At 34.2% G+C, this 19,939-nt stretch overlaps 1 protein-coding gene across 1 annotated transcript in view; it reads left to right on the top strand.

Moving 5' to 3' along the window:
* The window catches only part of LOC149808395 (polyribonucleotide nucleotidyltransferase 1, mitochondrial-like), a 99,225-nt gene extending 81,951 nt beyond the window's left edge, over nt 1-17,274 (top strand). The window contains exons 24-26 of the mRNA XM_089976629.1: nt 3,747-3,802; nt 8,334-8,412; nt 15,200-17,274. Coding sequence (XP_089832755.1) covers nt 3,747-3,802; nt 8,334-8,412; nt 15,200-15,367 — 303 coding nt within the window. The 3' untranslated portion in view covers nt 15,368-17,274. The remainder of the gene's footprint in view (nt 1-3,746; nt 3,803-8,333; nt 8,413-15,199) is intronic.
* Nucleotides 17,275-19,939: the final 2,665 nt, after the last annotated feature.

Genomic DNA, 19,939 nt, shown 5'->3' on the forward strand with positions numbered 1-19,939 from the left:
TCTGATTATGTAAGTACATTCCATACTACTACACACTAATCCATGTGTAGGCTACTGGTATCTGATTATGTAAGTACATTCCATACTACTACACACTAATCCATGTGTAGGCTACTGGTATCTGATTATGTAAGTACATTCCATACTACTACACACTAATCCATGTGTAGGCTACTGGTATCTGATTATGTAAGTACATTCCATACTACTACACACTAATCCATGTGTAGGCTACTGATTATCTGATTATATAAGTACATTCAATAATACTACACACTAATCCATGTGTAGGCTACTGGTTATCTGATTAAGACAGATAAAACATGCTTTACTTTTGTCAGATGACTCATTGACATGATATCACAGTGGTAGTGTGCATTTGGATAAATAAGCTTAACTTAAAAAACAGTGTATTATGATAGAATTTGCTATAAACATTTACAAATATCAAAGTTATGATGTTCATATTTTATATAAATTTATTATTTAGTGGTATACTAACACTGGATAAAATTTAATTATGTTCATATGCGTTAACTTGAAGAACACTCAATGGCTATAACAATAATAACTAACAAATTATGTACAAAGCCTTGAGAAACACTCAATGTCTATAACAATAATAACTAACAAATTATGTACAAAGCCTTGAGGAACACTCTATGGCTATGACAGTAATAACTAACAAATTATGTACAAAGCCTTGAGGAACACTCTATGGCTATGACAATAATAGCTAACAAATTATGTACAAAGCCTTGAGGAACACTCGATGGTTATAACAATAATAACTAACAAATTATGTACAAAGCCTTGAGGAACACTCGATGGTTATAACAATAATAACTAACAAATTATGTAAATAACCTTGAGCAACACTCTATGGCTATAACAATAATAACTAACAAATTATGTAAATAACCTTGAGCAACACTCGATGGTTATAACAGTAATAACTAACAAATTATGTAAATAACCTTGAGCAACACTCTATGGCTATAACAATAATAACTAACAAATTATGTAAATAACCTTGAGCAACACTCTATGGCTATAACAGTAATAACTAACAAATTATGTACAAAGCCTTGAGGAACACTCGATGGTTATAACAATAATAACTAACAAATTATGTAAATAACCTTGAGCAACACTCTATGGCTATAACAATAATAACTAACAAATTATGTACAAAGCCTTGAGCAACACTCTATGGTTATAACAATAATAACTAACAAATTATGTACAAAGCCTTGAGGAACACTCGATGGTTATAACAATAATAACTAACAAATTATGTAAATAACCTTGAGCAACACTCTATGGCTATAACAATAATAACTAACAAATTATGTACAAAGCCTTGAGGAACACTCGATGGTTATAACAATAATAACTAACAAATTATGTAAATAACCTTGAGCAACACTCTATGGCTATAACAATAATAACTAACAAATTATGTAAATAACCTTGAGCAACACTCTATGGCTATAACAATAATAACTAACAAATTATGTACAAAGCCTTGAGCAACACTCTATGGTTATAACAATAATAACTAACAAATTATGTAAATAACCTTGAGCAACACTCTATGGCTATAACAATAATAACTAACAAATTATGTAAATAACCCTGAGCAACACTCGATGGTTATAACAATAATAACTAACAAATTATGTAAATAACCTTGAGCAACACTCTATGGCTATAACAATAATAACTAACAAATTATGTAAATAACCTTGAGCAACACTCTATGGCTATAACAATAATAACTAACAAATTATGTACAAAGCCTTGAGGAACACTCGATGGTTATAACAATAATAACTAACAAATTATGTAAATAACCTTGAGCAACACTCTATGGCTATAACAATAATAACTAACAAATTATGTACAAAGCCTTGAGCAACACTCTATGGTTATAACAATAATAACTAACAAATTATGTACAAAGCCTTGAGGAACACTCGATGGTTATAACAATAATAACTAACAAATTATGTAAATAACCTTGAGCAACACTCTATGGCTATAACAGTAATAACTAACAAATTATGTACAAAGCCTTGAGGAACACTCGATGGTTATAACAATAATAACTAACAAATTATGTAAATAACCTTGAGCAACACTCTATGGCTATAACAATAATAACTAACAAATTATGTAAATAACCCTGAGCAACACTCTATGGTTATAACAATAATAACTAACAAATTATGTAAATAACCTTGAGCAACACTCTATGGCTATAACAATAATAACTAACAAATTATGTACAAAGCCTTGAGCAACACTCTATGGTTATAACAATAATAACTAACAAATTATGTAAATAACCTTGAGCAACACTCTATGGTTATAACAATAATAACTAACAAATTATGTACAAAGCCTTGAGGAACACTTGATGGTTATAACAATAATAACTAACAAATTATGTAAATAACCCTGAGCAACACTCTATGGTTATAACAATAATAACTAACAAATTATGTAAATAACCTTGAGCAACACTCTATGGTTATAACAATAATAACTAACAAATTATGTACAAAGCCTTGAGGAACACTTGATGGTTATAACAATAATAACTAACAAATTATGTAAATAACCCTGAGCAACACTCTATGGTTATAACAATAATAACTAACAAATTATGTACAAAGCCTTGAGGAACACTCTATGGTTATAACAATAATAACTAACAAATTATGTACAAAGCCTTGAGCAACACTCTATGGTTATAACAATAATAACTAACAAATTATGTAAATAACCCTGAGCAACACTCTATGGTCATAACAATAATAACTAACAAATTATGTACAAAGCCTTGAGGAACACTTGATAGTTCTATAATATGTTAAAAATAGTTTTATAATATATTAAATAAATTATGAATAGAGACTTGAGAAAGATCATGCTCAAACATATACTTATTATTATTATTGTTTTTATTATTATTATTATTATTATTATTATTATAAGATCTGCAAGAGACACCTGACTTGACCTCAGAAATCATGAGAATTACTGCATGCATTTAATTTAACTGATTAAATAAATATTGAAGCTAAAATTGCTGATTTAAAAAAATAAAAATGAATGAATTATCCTGAAAAGTTTGGATTATACAGATTCCAATTGTAAAACTTTTAGACCTCTCCAAATTTATTATAAAAATAGTTTCCTTTCAATTTATTATAAAGTCTTTATGAAATAACTGTAAATTGCTGATTCAGAAAACAAAAACTTATGTTTAGCTTTAAGATGAGTGACCATTAAGTGGGATAATAATGGGAGTATTCCAAATGTGCCAAACCTGGAAATAAGGCTGAAACCAGAATTTGAGATACACATTCATTCATGGCATAACATAAAGTTCAAATGATGATTTATAATCAGTTTATATGTGAAAATGAAATATAACCAGGAATCATACCAACCATCATCTGGTATTAGATAATTGTAGATATTAATTAATAAATTAACATTGATCTTGACAACATCCACCCACCTAGCATAATGTTGTAGCCCCATCCATAAAGTACAGGTACTAATATTAGTATTACCTCCTACAATTAATGAATTTAATTTTTAAAATTACCCCTCAAAAAATATTTTTTGGCTAGAATTCCTGTTTTTAACAATAGTTTAGTAGATGTGTGCAATTTCCTAACAGTTTTCTTGAAGTGAAAGTCTGCATTTATATGTTTGTTGTTTGTTTTCAGAAAGCACCAGAATTGGAGTTTGGCACAATTTACACAGCAAAAATTGTGGAACTAAAGTAAGTGTGTGATTTTCAAATGTAATATCCGACAACTTTGAAAATTGCTTCTGAATAGACCACATTCAGACCCTGAAAATGTCTACATAAACCAATTTCAGAATCCTGGACTTAAGTCTGTCAGTTATCTAAACAATTAAAATAGCATTATTCCATTGTCATGGTATTTTAATTTAAAATAAATTTATTCTATGGTTCATCAATGCAGTCATTTTTCATAATAAGGTTTATTCCTAGAAACCTTAATCAGACATGCCTTTCAGCGAAAAATCAAATGTAATTTCTTTTTTTCAAAATTTGTTCCTTTCATCATTGTTGTTTCCTCAACTAAATTGTCATAGATCTGATGAAAATTCACTTCTGATAATTTTTTTAACAATCTCTGGTTCATTGAGCATTTGCAGAGAACATTAACTGTGTGTGTGTGTGTGTCAGTGTGTATGTCTGTGTCTGTGTGTGTGTGCATGCGTGCGTGTGTGTGATTTGGATCTTTAACATAGCTTTAACAATTTTTCAGTCATATCACTATGATGTCTGCAGTGTGGCAGTTAATAGTGATATCTAGCACTGGGGCATCATGCTGCAGAAATGTAGTATCTTGTCCCATCCAGTCACATTATCCTGACACCAGGCTGACCATTCCTAACACTAACATCTTAATGCTGAGCACCTGGCAAAGCGGCTGTTAGTCCTATTTTTATTAGTCTTTGGTATGACTTGGCCAGGGTTTGAACCTGTGACATCCCGCATCTGAGGTGGACACTCTAACCACTAGGTCACTGGAGCAGTCATAACTGAGCATGATGTGTTTTAAAGTCACAGTTACACCTATTTTTACAAATTCTGAAAAGAAATTGTATAACTGATTATGCGATGTTTTGATGTCACACTTATACATACATGCCAACCATTGTGCTTTTGCCGTAATCATTGTGCTTTTTTTTCACTAAATTATGCCTTGTGTGTAAATGTATTCAAATTATGCACTTTTGGTATATCCCCTGAAAAAAATTAATAATTTGTTTCTCATTTTTATTAACATCCCATTAATCCCACTAACGGTATTCTAGACTGCTTCTATATAACTATGATATAAGAGTATGCTTGTTCATAGACATGCATGCACTTTCCTAACAGTATTATGTTGTTTTTATAGCAGCTGCCCTATTTCCAAGAAACATGCTGGTTTCTACTTTCATCTTTTGACCTTGGTTTCTATTTATAGCAGCTGTGTGGCTTAGTTAGGAGAGAACAGACTGGTTTTCTAACTTTTAATCTTTGTTCGCAGATTCTTTGTTCTAACTCATATCTGGTACAGAACCAGTCTCTCAGTATTTGGGGTTAAAAGTCAAGTCAGATTTATACTAGTTGATTTGTGTTTTAAATAATTTCACAGATGGATTAGGAAAAGACGAAAAAACCAATTCAGAGATGAATACATGAATTACACAATACAGCATTCCATTCTAGGGCAGCATTATGCCCCTTGCAGGCTGTGTGGAAGGGATTTTAATATTGGTCATGGTGTTAAAACAAAGAAACCTTCAATTAACTTGTTTTACTAACTCAAATACTAAGGTAACATCTGTTTTTACAGCAGAACTCAATTGTGGACATGAATTTTATAAGTGCTAAGGTGTTATCTGCTGAGTTATTAATAGAACACAGACTACTGCTAGTGGTAGAAGACTACATTGGTCCATTGTTCAAACGGATGTTTCCTGATTCCAAAATTGCAGAAAATGTGCATGTGCAAGAACAAAATCATCTAATATTGGTAGGTGTTTAGCAAAAGATACTTCACTTAAAATTGCAGAAGCCTTGAAAATTGGGCCGTTTAGTATTGCAACAGACAGGAGTAGTGATTATGACAAGAAGTTGTACCCAATCTAAGAGACCTTGACAACAAAAAGGGCAAAGTCAGAGTGCTCTTTCTTTCATTACCAGAATTAACAGTAGATTCCACTGGAGCAAACATTTTTTTTATTTGCTTGGTAATACTTTGAATAAACTTGAGTTGGCATAATTGTATGGGGTTTTAAGCTGATACAGCATCAGTGATGACTGGAATTCATAAAGGAGTTGCATTATATATTTTGAAAAATGTCTATATCATTGTTCATATCAGGTTGTTTATATCATATGATGCACCATGCTGCAGGAAAGTCTGCAGATAAATTAGGAGAATTCCTGAAGTATCAAGTTGGCACTCTACCTGACAATGTACTTCATGCAGATAAAGTTGATTTTTTTTCAAACATATTTCCCAGCTAAAAGACCCAGTAACTGGAAGATATAAACTTCCTCTTCTTTGTCATGTTATGAAAGGAATATTGGTTCTTTACCATTCTAATGTGGACTGTGAGAGATTGTTCGGTATCGTTGGCAAAAATTAAACTGAATTCAGATACAGGCTTTGTAACCAATCACTTAGTGCTCTACTGGTGTGCAAAACATTCATAGTCTCAGCTGGTACAAAGTATTTTGAAATGCAGTATGAGAGTCTGTTGCTTTTTAAAGCTCAAAGTGTTATATATGAAAACTTGAAGTAGTAATTGATGTTACAAGTCCAGAGGGATAAATAAATCATTTTGTACATATGCTTATTGTACATATGCTTATACACACCAACAAGATACTTACGCTCCTCTTCTGACAATCGTATACTCATTATTCCCACATAAAAACAAGGTCATATGGACAGCGTTCTTTTGCATACCAGGGCCCAGCAATGTGGAATGAATTGTCCACTGAACTTAGACACAAAGACACAGTGATCACATTCAAGAGTGCTCTCAAAACTCACTTATTTTGACTGCAAGAACAAACTTAAAGACCTAATAATGTTTCCTACTTTAAATATTCTCAGCATGTTTTTTTCTATGTTTTCTAATTTCATGGTGTTTGTGTTTGTAATCATTTCATTATATAAGTTTTTTATCTTATAGGTGTTGTCTAATGTTGTAAAGCGCTTATAGCTTCTAAAGATTATTTGCTATACAAAGTCCTCGTTATTTTTATTATTATTATTATTATTTAATTTCTATCATGTTATATGTGGATTACTCTTTTTCTAGTTGGATTACTCTTTTTGTCCACTTGGATTACACTTTTTCCTCACCATGGGTTGGCATGTATGCTTACACCTATTTTTGTAAACTGTTATACATCCTTTTTCCTGCAGAGAAGTACATAGGTACGTGACGCTAGCATGGCCATTTATTTGCAGACACTGTCATTATTCGGATTTAAATTTTGTTTTAATTGTTTGATGATTAAACACTGTAAATCCTCTAGGATATAATCGATGTACTGACATTTTGATTGTTTGAAATTCTCCAAACAGTGAGTGCCTTAAATTTCAAGTGTTTTTGAATGTATTGTGAAACAGGTCTGTTGGAGAGAATGTGAAAATCATTTAGAGATGGCTGTAACACACTGATTAGTTACCAGTTGTTTCTTCATAATTTAAAAAATTGAAGTACTTACATTAAGTTCAGCAAAATTGTAAATTCATTCAAGAATAGTATTGCCATATCTGATTATATTTCATTTTCCAGCTTTTTTAGAAAATACTTTGACACAGATTTTGATGCTGATGAAAATTTAGTATTTGGATAATTAGCAGGACTTTTTAAGAAACTATTAGTGGCATCTGATTGGCTGAGCTTAAGACACTTGTGGCATGTGATTGGCTGTGCTTATTTAAGGAACTATTAGCGACATCTAATTGACTGCTTTTTTAAGAAACTGTTAGTGGCAATTCATTGGCTGAGCTTATTTAATAGCCAAGAGGTTCCATGTAGAATTAGATGGGGATGGAATTTTGTATATAAGTTTTTTTCAGGAGGATTTCAGACTTGTTCTGCCATGAGCATTATGTCTGCATGTGATTCACGAAATGGTTTTTGCTTTTGCTTGGTTAAGCTTGCCATCCTTTTTTAGGATCTGTGTGGAAAATTGTATGAAACTTGGCATCTTAGCTTATTGTTGGTTTTCTTTTCTATATTTTATATTAACAACAGCATATAAAATGAATTGACTTGTATCAGCAAGTTCTCCTAGTGGTTTTGCTAATGAATGACATCTGTAAATATAAACAAGATAATCTGGTACATGTCAAGTTAAGCTTGGAATCAAATATAGAGACTTTATTCAATTCTTAACAGTTTTTGCAGAAAATGAATGATGAATTCATGTAAATTTAAATGGAAGCAAAATTCCATATCCTAATAAAGGTCCTTTTAATTTTTATCCTTTAAATTATCTTCAAAATTTTATGAAAAGAGTTTTATTAGACACTACTTAATTGTCCAGAGATGATCAGCATAAAATTTGGTCAACTAAAAAAGATGAAAATAAGATCTGCCAGACTGTTATGGATCTACTTTCTATAGTAGAGTCATGCCCTCTGTTTAAATTCTTAACATTTTTGCAACTAGTGACCTGTCATTTCTTGTCCATATCAGGGAAAGTGTATTCTGGTTAATGATTCTGCAGCTAATGATCTGTCTATTCTTACTCATTTCAGGGAGAGTGGTATCCTTGTTACCCTTCATCCACAGATTCCTGATATTTTTATACACAACACCCAACTCGCTCAAAACAGAGTGAGTATTGGCTGCTTCAGTTCAAATAAAATTTGTTTGATTATTCAGAATATTTTTTAGTAGTGCATGCCATTTTGTATAAATTTATATCTACTGTTGCATATTTGCTCCATAGATTATTGTTGATTCCCAGAAAACAGGACATGAACCATGCAAAGCAGAAAGGAAGTAACTGCGAATGATGACATGTGTTATGTGTATTTAATTTGTATTATTTGTTGGCTTTTCTTAATGGTTATGTTATGTACATCTGTACTTTGTAATTGACCATTGTCCAAAATCAAGTTAATGGTGTAACTGACTGTAGACATTTATTTTTTAAATTACATAGCTAATATTTTTTTATGATTGTGGATTAAACATTCAGGTCATATCAATGGAGGTAAACATGTTTATTTCTTTCTGAATGTAGGATATCAGTTTTCCACTTGGAAATTCCTAAACTTGTTGATAACTTTTAATGTTTTATAGAGGAAACTGACCTACATCCTGGCTCTATTATTGTGTTATACTTTTTTACATAAATGTTGTTTACTTGATATTGATGTACATGAATATAAACCTGCAACCAACAGACAAAAATTAATCTTTTCTGTCTATATTATACAGCAAAGGGCAATATTTATCTCATTACCTCCCTTTGCTGCTTACTTGTGGTGCTACTTTTAAGCTTTCACTTGTGAATTAACAAAACATAATTTATGTCACCTCCTAATATTGATTGGAAATCTGTCCAAATTTCATACATCAATTGCAGACCTGCCAACTCTTATGACTTTGCCGCAAGTCTTATGAAAATTAATCTAACAATACTGACTTAAGGCAGACAAACAAAAACAACGGAAAAATGATCATTGCCAAAAAATCTGGATAATTGGTTCATCCATGTTTTATTTGAATTCAGGCTTCATCTTAGAATTAGTGAAATTAGTCAGGGAACCAGACTAACTTTACAACGGCACCCAGACACTTTAAACTGCACCTATTTGTTCATGCAAAGCATCTGCATGATCGAACTGTTGATTATATAATTTTTTTAAATGGTGTCCAAAAGGCAATGCATGTTTAAGATGAAAGGGAAAATAAGTTTATAGAAAAGTGTTAATAATCAACACAGAAGAATAAAAAGGAGTATTCAGATTCTTGTGAATAAAAACTGGAAAGGACACAATTACATTACATTAGACGTCACATGCCAATTTGAGTATGTCTTGTTGCGGTAGATATGATTGTCATCGTCATGTGAAGTGGAAAAGAATTTCCAAGAATTATGTCAAGTTGAGAGATGTCAGCAAGCAATTGAGTTGCATAGGGTTTGGAACTAATGTTTGTGCAACTTTACTAGTAGTAAATAAAGTCTGTGCGTACTTTACAAACTTTTCAGTTGAGCATAATGTTTATCGTCAATTTGTCGAACTTTTAGCAAATATTGATATTTTGTTACACCTTACTGAAAACTGGTCAATCTTACAGAAAAAATCAATTGCCTTAGTGAGACAGACTCGTCAGGATCAGCAGGTCTGCTATTAAGGATTTTGATATTTTCAGATTGTTGTAATAAAATGTGTTGTAGTTTGTGTTCATGCACACTATTTATGTTGTCACCTCGTGTATAATGGGTGTGTCTAGCATTGTTATCACAGTTAAATATTAATTTATTCTCTCTTTTCTTTACTTTGCAATTCCATAACAATCAGTGATGACAAAATATATTAAATGCAAGAAATTAAAAGCCACCGAAGACTCTAATGACTCATGTCTCACTAAATGCACATCGTCAGCTGCTTGCAGCATGTGTGCCATTTGGTCAGGGAATAGATGGTCTACAGTCCTAAGGAAAACTGAAGAAATAAAATCAATGTACGACATTTGAGTATTCATCCTTATACTGAGTCTTTGACCAGACTGGTGGGGGATGTCATTGGGCCCATCTCCCAACAATGATACAATATACTGCACCTATGGATAAGTTACATCTGTGTAACTGGAGGAAACTATGACTTCTCAACTGTCTATGCCATCACTGGAGTTACAAGAGTGTCACAGTAAGTGACAACAGAATTGATTAGCTCAGGGAAGCCTAGCATGTGAGGATGAATGCTTTGATGGCTTCTGCAAACCTTGCATTTGTATGACAGGAGGTATGTTTAGGCTCAACCTCACTCAAGCTACACAATACCCTGCCTCTGCGAACCAGTCTTTTTGCTTCACTTTTACCATTTGGTGGCAAGATAGAAACATGCAGAAGCAGGCAGTCCAGAAATTATCCCTCCACCTCGCTGAACAACCACTATATAAATCATCTTTATAATCATTCTCAGTGACACTGTGACCGGAGATGAAGGGTTACAGGATTGTTCATTACAACCCAACCCCCAAGCCTGCTTCAATCCCAACCCTATATTTAGAGATAGTTCGCTAATCAGTCTCAGAGACAGTCATATCGAGGGGACAGGAACAAAATTTCTCTCCTTCCCCCCGCCCCCCCCCCCCCCCAGCCTCTTCTATCTTGCCATCAAATCATGTTCCAGACCACCCAAAGACAACCTTCCAGTAGGCAATTCAGAGACTATTGGATTGATCTTCTGCAAAGCAAGTGGGCAATTCAGATTTCTGGGGGTCTTGTTTTGTCAATCCCTCCCTCTTTCATCCTCTCCATTCAAGATGGAAGTACTATTGAACTAAGTAAAATATGCACTTTTACAGCAAGTGACCAGGATTCAAGAAGCAGGTGATTTTTCAGAATCCACAATCTCCAGTGTTTTACTCCAGGCTTTCTCTAGTCAGGATGGCCGGTGGCTAAGTCGGGCAGATCATCTACCTCAGTCATCAAAATCAATTCATACTCCAACTAAAATTAAAAATGGAGACACCAAGATAAGTCAACCTCTTCATCCATCCAACTAACAAATTAGTCTCAATCCGACTGAGGCATATTTTCGTATCCAACCTCACAGAAATTTCTGCGCAGTTTGTATAATAAGTAAATTGTTGTACTTTTCACTCCTCCAATTCAACAATTTTGAAACTAATCAACTGTGTTATCTCACTGTTCCATACAAATTTATCTACTTGCAGGGCAGCATACTTGGATGACATCCTCCAGAATCATAGCAAGTTCAATTCCAGTCAAGAAAAGAATGATCTCTTATCTGTTTTAAATCATCTTGGCTTTCTAATCAATTGGGAAAAGTCTTATCTTTGTTCATCCGAACAGTTCATCAATCTGGGTATGTAATTTCTCACATACATCAATCTTGTGTGTCTTCCACACCTTCAAGTGGTCCAAATCATTAAGCTCATAGAGTCCGTTTCCAGTAAGAAGTGGATTACAGAGTTTCTGTGATTCCTCTGATTGTTCAATGCAGCAGCAGATCTTATTGCATGGGGTCACCTCTACATGTGCCCTTTACAGATGACCTTGCCATCTAAGTGGCACTCCTTTTCAGTGTCACTCGATTACAGAATCAGTGCGTGAACAAGATAGTATCATAACTGGGTCAGTGGCATAACCAAGAATTGCTCAGGACAGGAATACTTCTGGAACATTCTCAACTGAATGTGACCATGTGTACAGAGGCAAGTACCCGTGGTTGGCAAGCCCATCTTTGCCAGGCTTCGACACCATCCATGGCCACTGGGATATGGAGGACACAGGTCTCCACATCACCTCTTGAAATGAAAGCTATTATTAAGACATTTCATTTTTGGAGAGACAATCTTCAGGGCAAAATCATGCTCATCATGTCTGACAACTCCTTGATAAATGTACCTCCCCAAATTTTGCTGGACCAAATTAGCCCAACACTGCATTATAGACTGGGAACTCTGCTGTTAATTTGCACATCGCAACATTGACATCCATATTAGACATATTCCCAGCAGTCTCAATGTATTGGCTGATTCTGTCAAGGATGGGCCCGATTCTCCATTATGTTCCCTCATCAAACCGATTGGTCTTTTATCAGATTTGCCTACTGTGATGGTGTCCAGTGATCAGATGTTTGTGACCAGGTGGAATCACACAGCTGTCCACCTTCATCTCTAAAGTATTGAATTCTGAGGCTTGGACCATTGATGCCCTCTTTATTATAGTATATGGGTCTTTGCCTACAGTCCTTGTCCCAAAACTTCTACAAAATTTGAGGACCAAAAGTGCAAACTGATTCTGATTACCCCTCTCAACTGGGACAAGTTCTGGATCAACAATCTACTCTGTCTAGAGATAGATCTACCCAGGAAGATCCTGCCCAAGCCAAATCATGTCCACCAGCCTTAGAGCCCAACTGTTCCATTCCTTCCTGGACTGTCTTCTCTTTCATGCCTGGCCCTTGTCAGAAAAGCCTTGCAGCATCAACAATTGAATGGTTCGATTGTGAGAAGAATTTCATGAGATAGAAGGCTTACACTTTAAAGACTTGTGAGAGAAAATGACCTGTCTTTAAAGTCAGTAACATCATTCCACTGAGTGCATCTATCCCACAAGTAACTGAGGTTTTTCTTTCTCTGGCTGTTTGAGGAGAAAAAGTTGGTCCAGTTACTATTAAGGGCAGCCATTCTATGATATCACTTTCTGTCATCATGGCAAAGAGGAACCAGGTCATAACAAAGACTTCTTATACTCACACTGTTGCCCAAATGGAATATTTCCTGGGCTTTGACTCAACTAAATTCAAAAAATGTGAGCCCTTTGCCTCATCATACAAAACCTGTTTCCTGATAATCGCTTCAGCTTGCAGTCAGTGAAGTACATGCTATTCACCGTTGATCCTTTTTCATTGCCAAAAATAGGTTGCTATGTGTGAGCAGTCAGAAAGTCATCATTCGATCTCTTTCTTGTATTGAATGATCCCAAGAACAGGATCCAGTACATGCTCTCAGACTTTGGGTGAAGCAAACTGAAGCAATTTGTGGCATCTTTTTAATCTAGTTAAACCTGGGAAAGAGGAGATCTAATTTTGAATGGAAATATTCACAAATTGAACAGACAATTTTTGTTCTCACTGTGTCTGAGAAAAAATAATTCTGGTAACAATTGATCTTACTTTAAGTTTCCAAGCTAGAAATATAGCAATAATTACCCTTGAGAAAATTTTCTGCTTATACCCATTTCAGTGGCTCAGGGGAACTTGAATCCAATGTCACATCCATATATATATACATGCACTCCAAGAATTAATATATTTAACAGAAGGTTTAAATGTATAAAGTTTATGATGAAATCCACTTACATACTTCAGAGGGGCCCTGAGTTGCTGAGTGGTATAAAGTGCTCTCCATTACAGATCACTGCCATCTCACCTCTGTCTGCATGGGTTCAAGTCTAGGATTCGGCCAGTGTGCATATGTGAGAAAGCTTGCCAGAAGCTTCTCGTGGGTCAGTGGTTCTTCCTGGGATTTTCTCGGGTTCTTCCTCCATCATTAATACTGGCCACCATGCATAGCTTATCGTGTGCTTAAAAATGGCATTAAACCCCACAAGAACAACAACTACATACTTCAGTGAGCTTAATGTAGTCCACTTACATACCTTACATACTTCAGTGAGCATGTAATCCACTTGCATACTTCAGTGAGCATGTAATCCACTTGCATACTTCAGTGAGCATGTAATCCACTTGCATACTTCAGTGAGCATGTAATCCACTTACATACTTCAGTGAGCATGTAATCCACTTACATATTGCAGTGAGCATGTAATCCACTTACATACTTCAGTGAGCATGTAATCCACTTACATACTTCATTGAGCATAGTTCACTTCATTGGGCATGTCATTCACTTACATACTTCAGTGGGCATGTAATCCACTTACATACTTCAGTGAGCATGTAATCCACTTACATACTTCAGTGAGCATGTAATTCATTTACATACTTCAGTGAGCATAGTTCACTTACTTCATTGAGCATGTAATCCACTTACATACTTCAGTGAGCATGTAATCCACTTACATACTTCAGTGATCATGTAATCCACTTACATACTTCAGTGAGCATAGTTCACTTCATTGGGCATGTCATTCACTTACATACTTCAGTGAGCATGTAATCCACTTACATACTTCAGTGAGCATGTAATCCACTTACATACTTCAGTGAACATGTAATCCACTTGCATACTTCAGTGAGCATGTAATCCATTTACATACTTCAGTGAGCATGTAATCCACTTACATACTTCAGTGAGCATGTAATCCACTTACATATTTCAGTGAAGATGTACATGTTTCAATGAGCATGTAATCCACTTACTTCAGTGATCATGTAATCCACTTACATACTTCAGTGAGCATAGTTCACTTCATTGGGCATGTCATTCACTTACATACTTCAGTGAGCATGTAATCCACTTACATACTTCAGTGAGCATGTAATCCACTTACATACTTCAGTGAACATGTAATCCACTTGCATACTTCAGTGAGCATGTAATCCATTTACATACTTCAGTGAGCATGTAATCCACTTACATACTTCAGTGAGCATGTAATCCACTTACATATTTCAGTGAAGATGTACATGTTTCAATGAGCATGTAATCCACTTACTTCAGTGAGCATGTAATCCACTTACATACTTCAGTGAGCATACTGTAGTCCACTGACATACTTCAAAGAGCATAATGTAGTTCACTTGCATACTTCTGTAAGCATAATGTACTGCACTTAAATACTTCAGCATCTCACATATTAAAAAGTTTCAAATTTAGCTATGATAGTTTTCCTGTTATTTTTGCCCCTCTACTTTAATAAAGACGCATTAATGTCACTTCACTTTTCTTTCAGGTTAACCACCCATCTGCCCTTGGTCTTGAAGTTGGACAAGAGATCAGCGTCAAATATTTTGGTCGTGATCCCGCAACAGGACAGATTCGACTCTCCAGAAAAGTTCTACTCTCTCCTGCCACTACCATCATTAGGAAGTTACTAAGTGCTGATGATAAAAAGAATTGAGCCTGCTGTATCATGAGTCTGAGTCCAAATAGACAACAGAAAATTATCCTGTTTATAAAGCAGAAGTTGGTTGTACTAACTTAATTTCCATGTCTGAAAGCCGTCATTATGAAAAAACTTAGTATTTTCCTCACATTCTTTAGTGAAACAATTGTGGATTATAAACAGAATGGTGTCCTTCTGGTACAGATGTGTATTGTGTGTTATGAACATAACATATCCTTCTGGTACCAATATATATCCACTGGAAATGTATGGATGTTTAGATAGAGGATATAAGAATTGTGTTACACTAAGGAATTCTGGGTAAATCTGTAATGAGGTTAAGACACAGATACGTTTATCGATTGAATTATAATAATGGATATTGTGACCTGACTGACATAACGATGGCATAAAGACAAATCAGAATAGTGATATGTCAATCGAATGCTGCTATGACTTCGTGTGAGGTAGATTAAAAGTTGTCCACACTGGAAGACACAGACCTACATGGTTAAGGAATGTGAAAATATGATTTCTTGCCCACCAGACACTTTTGCTTAAGTGAATCCTACCTTATGCTGAGAGTTGATAATGTTGTTTTGTAAAACCTGGAAATATCCTTGAATATGAGGGTTTCCCTTGAAATTTGCCAGAAAAATTGTTGAATTTAATTTATGAAGTACAAAATATTAAAGCTAAATAAAATGTCATTTTGAAAATTTGGAATTCATATTTTTGTTTTTTTTTGTCCAAAAAATAAATAATAAATAAATAAAATGGGATAAAATCTGGTGGACCAAATGATGCAGAACACCAGTAGTTAACAAAGTAACATGCAAAAGGTTTAATTTCCATTAGACACAATGCACCATGAAAACTTATGGAAATCCTTGAAAATTCCTTTAATGTCCCAGGGCTTTACAAACTACTGACAAGTTCATGTACAGCCTACTTGATTTACTTGATGTCATAACATACAAATTTTATTTTTTGCCAAAAATAATACATGTGTTAGGTGAAAAAAAGAATCTTCACCACCTGTATGGACAGGGGAATATTAGGGAGTACACTGTACCAATGACTCTGCAAGCTTAATCTCTGACACAAGTTCTTATTCCTATAAGTTATACATGTATTTCCTTGCTTCAGCCCTGATGCAGTTCTTATCCCCTTGAGTTATACATGTATTTCCATGCTTTATCCATGTTACAGTTCATATCCCTTAGAGTTATACATGTATTTTCATGCTTCAGTCATGACACAGTTCATATCCCCTTGACTTATACATGTATTTCTATTTTATCCATTTTATAAGTTGGACCCAACTGCAGACTGCATAGAACCAGATCTGCCATTGCATAATTTGCTTGAAGATCTGGGTCTATGCATTTTATTAAGACTAATCAGTAAAACAAACAACACAGATCCTAATCTGCTGGCACACCATGTGACAGCAAATCAGGCCCATGTTGTTTACCGTTTGATCTGATTTTGAGATAGGGTATTGCGGATGATTATGTTAATCCTGCCTTTGAATCAGTAAACATGTGCATGCATGTTGTACAACCATCCTATGCTGATTCAGGCCTTAATTGGGGCTGGATTTGCAACATTTAAAATTTTGGACCCCTCCTTCAGCTGGTGCTATAGGAATAGGTGTGTCGTGACAAGGATGGTGGCATGGAATAGCTGAGAAAAATGTGGGAATGATTGTGCATTGATACAGATTTTGTACCACTTATTGATTTGTTTGCATATGTGTGTATGTGTGCATGCATGTGAAAAAGGAGAGCAAGTTTGCTATGATTGTTTTATTGTCTTGGAAATTTCTGTTGTGCAGACCAAGATTAAAAGAGTATCTTGTGTGTTAATTGTAATTGAACAGCATTTTGAATTGATGAATTATTAAAGAATTATGATTACTTGCCTTTTCCATTGCCTGAACCCATACCATTCTGTTAGTCCCCTTTGCATTGTTACATCTTCCATCATGGGATTTATGAACTCAGTCTGGTTGATTATAACAGTACCACCCTTACAAGTCTTGATTTGTCTACTATCTAACGTTTTACTCGACGTGTCTTAATTCTGAGTCCTCACTTTATCAGCTTATGTACACATTTATCTTGCATGCTAAATTCACTATTAAGTTTGACCCTATCTGTAGTGCACATCTAGAATCCAAATGTAGTCCCACAAAACTAAATTCTTGGCATACCTGAAGGTCCTCAAGGTACAAATTTTTGGGGGTCACAACTTTTTCCTACTTTATTATCATTATTTTTCCCCCAGGAAACTGAAACCTATCTACTCTGAAAACCAAACAAATTTCAGTCTCAAATTTAAATTTTCACACTTTAAGAAAACAAGAACATAAAACTGAAACTCACTTTAAACTTGAAAGTGTGTATTAGCTGCTAAATTCATGATACATGCAGTGCCAGATTATTTATGGATCAACAAATGCTGTAGTAGGCTTATCAGTGAGAAAATGTTCCAGGGTAATACAATTTTCAAACAATACTTGACACATACACCAACACGGATTAGGGCCTAAAGTAGCCTGATCCAAAGAGTATGCAAAATTAAAAAGGAAAAAACTACAAAGGTAAACGAGTAATACAACTAAACACTTGTAGGTATTAAAGCCATATTTTAAAGATTATGTTGACCTATTTATATCTAATTGTGATTGATACTGTAGGTAAGCCATATTTTAAAGATTATGTTGACCTGTTTATATCTAATTGCGACTGATTTTGTAGGTAAGATATATTTTAAAGATTATGTTGACCTGTTTATATCTAATTGCGATTGATTCTGTAGGTAAGCCATATTTTAAAAATTATGTTGACCTGTTTATATCTAATTGCGACTGATTTTGTAGGTAAGATATATTTTAAAGATTATGTTGACCTGTTTATATCTAATTGCGACTGATTTTGTAGGTAAGATATATTTTAAAGATTATGTTGACCTGTTTATATCTAATTGCGACTGATTTTGTAGGTAAGATATATTTTAAAGATTATGTTGACCTGTTTATATCTAATTGCGATTGATTCTGTAGGTAAGCCATATTTTAAAAATTATGTTGACCTGTTTATATCTAATTGTGATTGATACTATAGGTAAGACATATTTTAAAGATTATGTTGACCTGTTTATATCTAATTGCGACTGATTTTGTAGGTAAGATATATTTTAAAGATTATGTTGACCTGTTTATATCTAATTGCGATTGATTCTGTAGGTAAGCCATATTTTAAAAATTATGTTGACCTGTTTATATCTAATTGTGATTGATACTATAGGTAAGACATATTTTAAAGATTATGTTGACCTGTTTATATCTAATTGCGATTGATACTGTTTGATCCAAAGAACATTCTTTTACTTGTTTATAGTTTACAAATCTGTGCCAAAACTTATGTTAAAGGAAGTATGAGAGAAATTTGACATATGAACATTAGGAATTGTACATTATGGATTACCATTCATAATTCTAATTGTCGTGCCAAAACTAATATCATGAGGATGAGCAATCCAAGACTGAACCCATAGAGCAGGGGTATAGTCTGCCAAATTCATTACTCCAGCCCACAGTTAGGTCCCCTTGTTAGTGTCAAATTTGTATGCTCTTCGTAGTTCATGATATGTATGGCCTGAGAAAAGTACATTTTTGTCAAATCAGGCAAATGACTTTGCCAGCCATGCCATAAAGAGAGCAGCAGTCCACTTGACAAAAGGGCTATAGATTTCTAGATGGTATAACGAGTCAAATTTGGTTTGGTACAATAGTTGAGTATTGTAAATTTGAAATGTGATGTTGGAGTTACTACCCATCCCACCCAACCAATGTGCTTCTTTAAAATGTTTTCCAGGGCAGACATGTATAGAGCCTAAAATAATAATGTATGATGTTGCCAAACAAAACAGTTGTATATTTGTTAGAGCAAATGAGGATAAAATTTGCATTCTGGCAAAGTACATCAGAATAGATCTTGTCTTGCATGTTAATGATGAGATACATTATAGTTGTAAAGGCAGTGTTGTCAACAATGTTGTCAACAATGATATTTATTTTGTGTCAAAGTTTTTGATGTGACCTTGTTTCTGCATTGTTTTCAACTTGACAAAATTATTACAGGTTTGTCCTCAGATATGCCAAGAGTTATTGAGCATCATTGTCAAAAATACTAAGGTGCTCTGTACAAGTTTTTGAAAGCCCCACATTTTCTTCAAAAGTGGCTTTATTCAATTGAAACTTTGTGAAATATTACAATCATCAAGCATGGATCAATTTTTATTATATAAATGCATTATCATGAATGACCACCTGCTGAATGCACCCAAGTCACCCTAATTTTTAGGTAAAATATGCATTTCGACACTTTTATGAATGACAGAGTCCTAAAAAGATGAATAAATACCACAGACCTTGATTTAATCATTGGTAAATGTGGCTGCATAGGAGGATCCGCAGGCAAAGTGCAGATTATTTGTACAACACTTCTATGAGCAACTGTGTCACAAAAACAGAGACAGACATTACTGACCTTTATTTAATCCTTAGTTACAATGACA

Source organism: Sinohyriopsis cumingii, chromosome 1, assembly GCF_028554795.1.
Source record: "Sinohyriopsis cumingii isolate HCF-2022 chromosome 1, ASM2855479v2, whole genome shotgun sequence".
NCBI lineage: Eukaryota > Metazoa > Mollusca > Bivalvia > Unionida > Unionidae > Sinohyriopsis > Sinohyriopsis cumingii.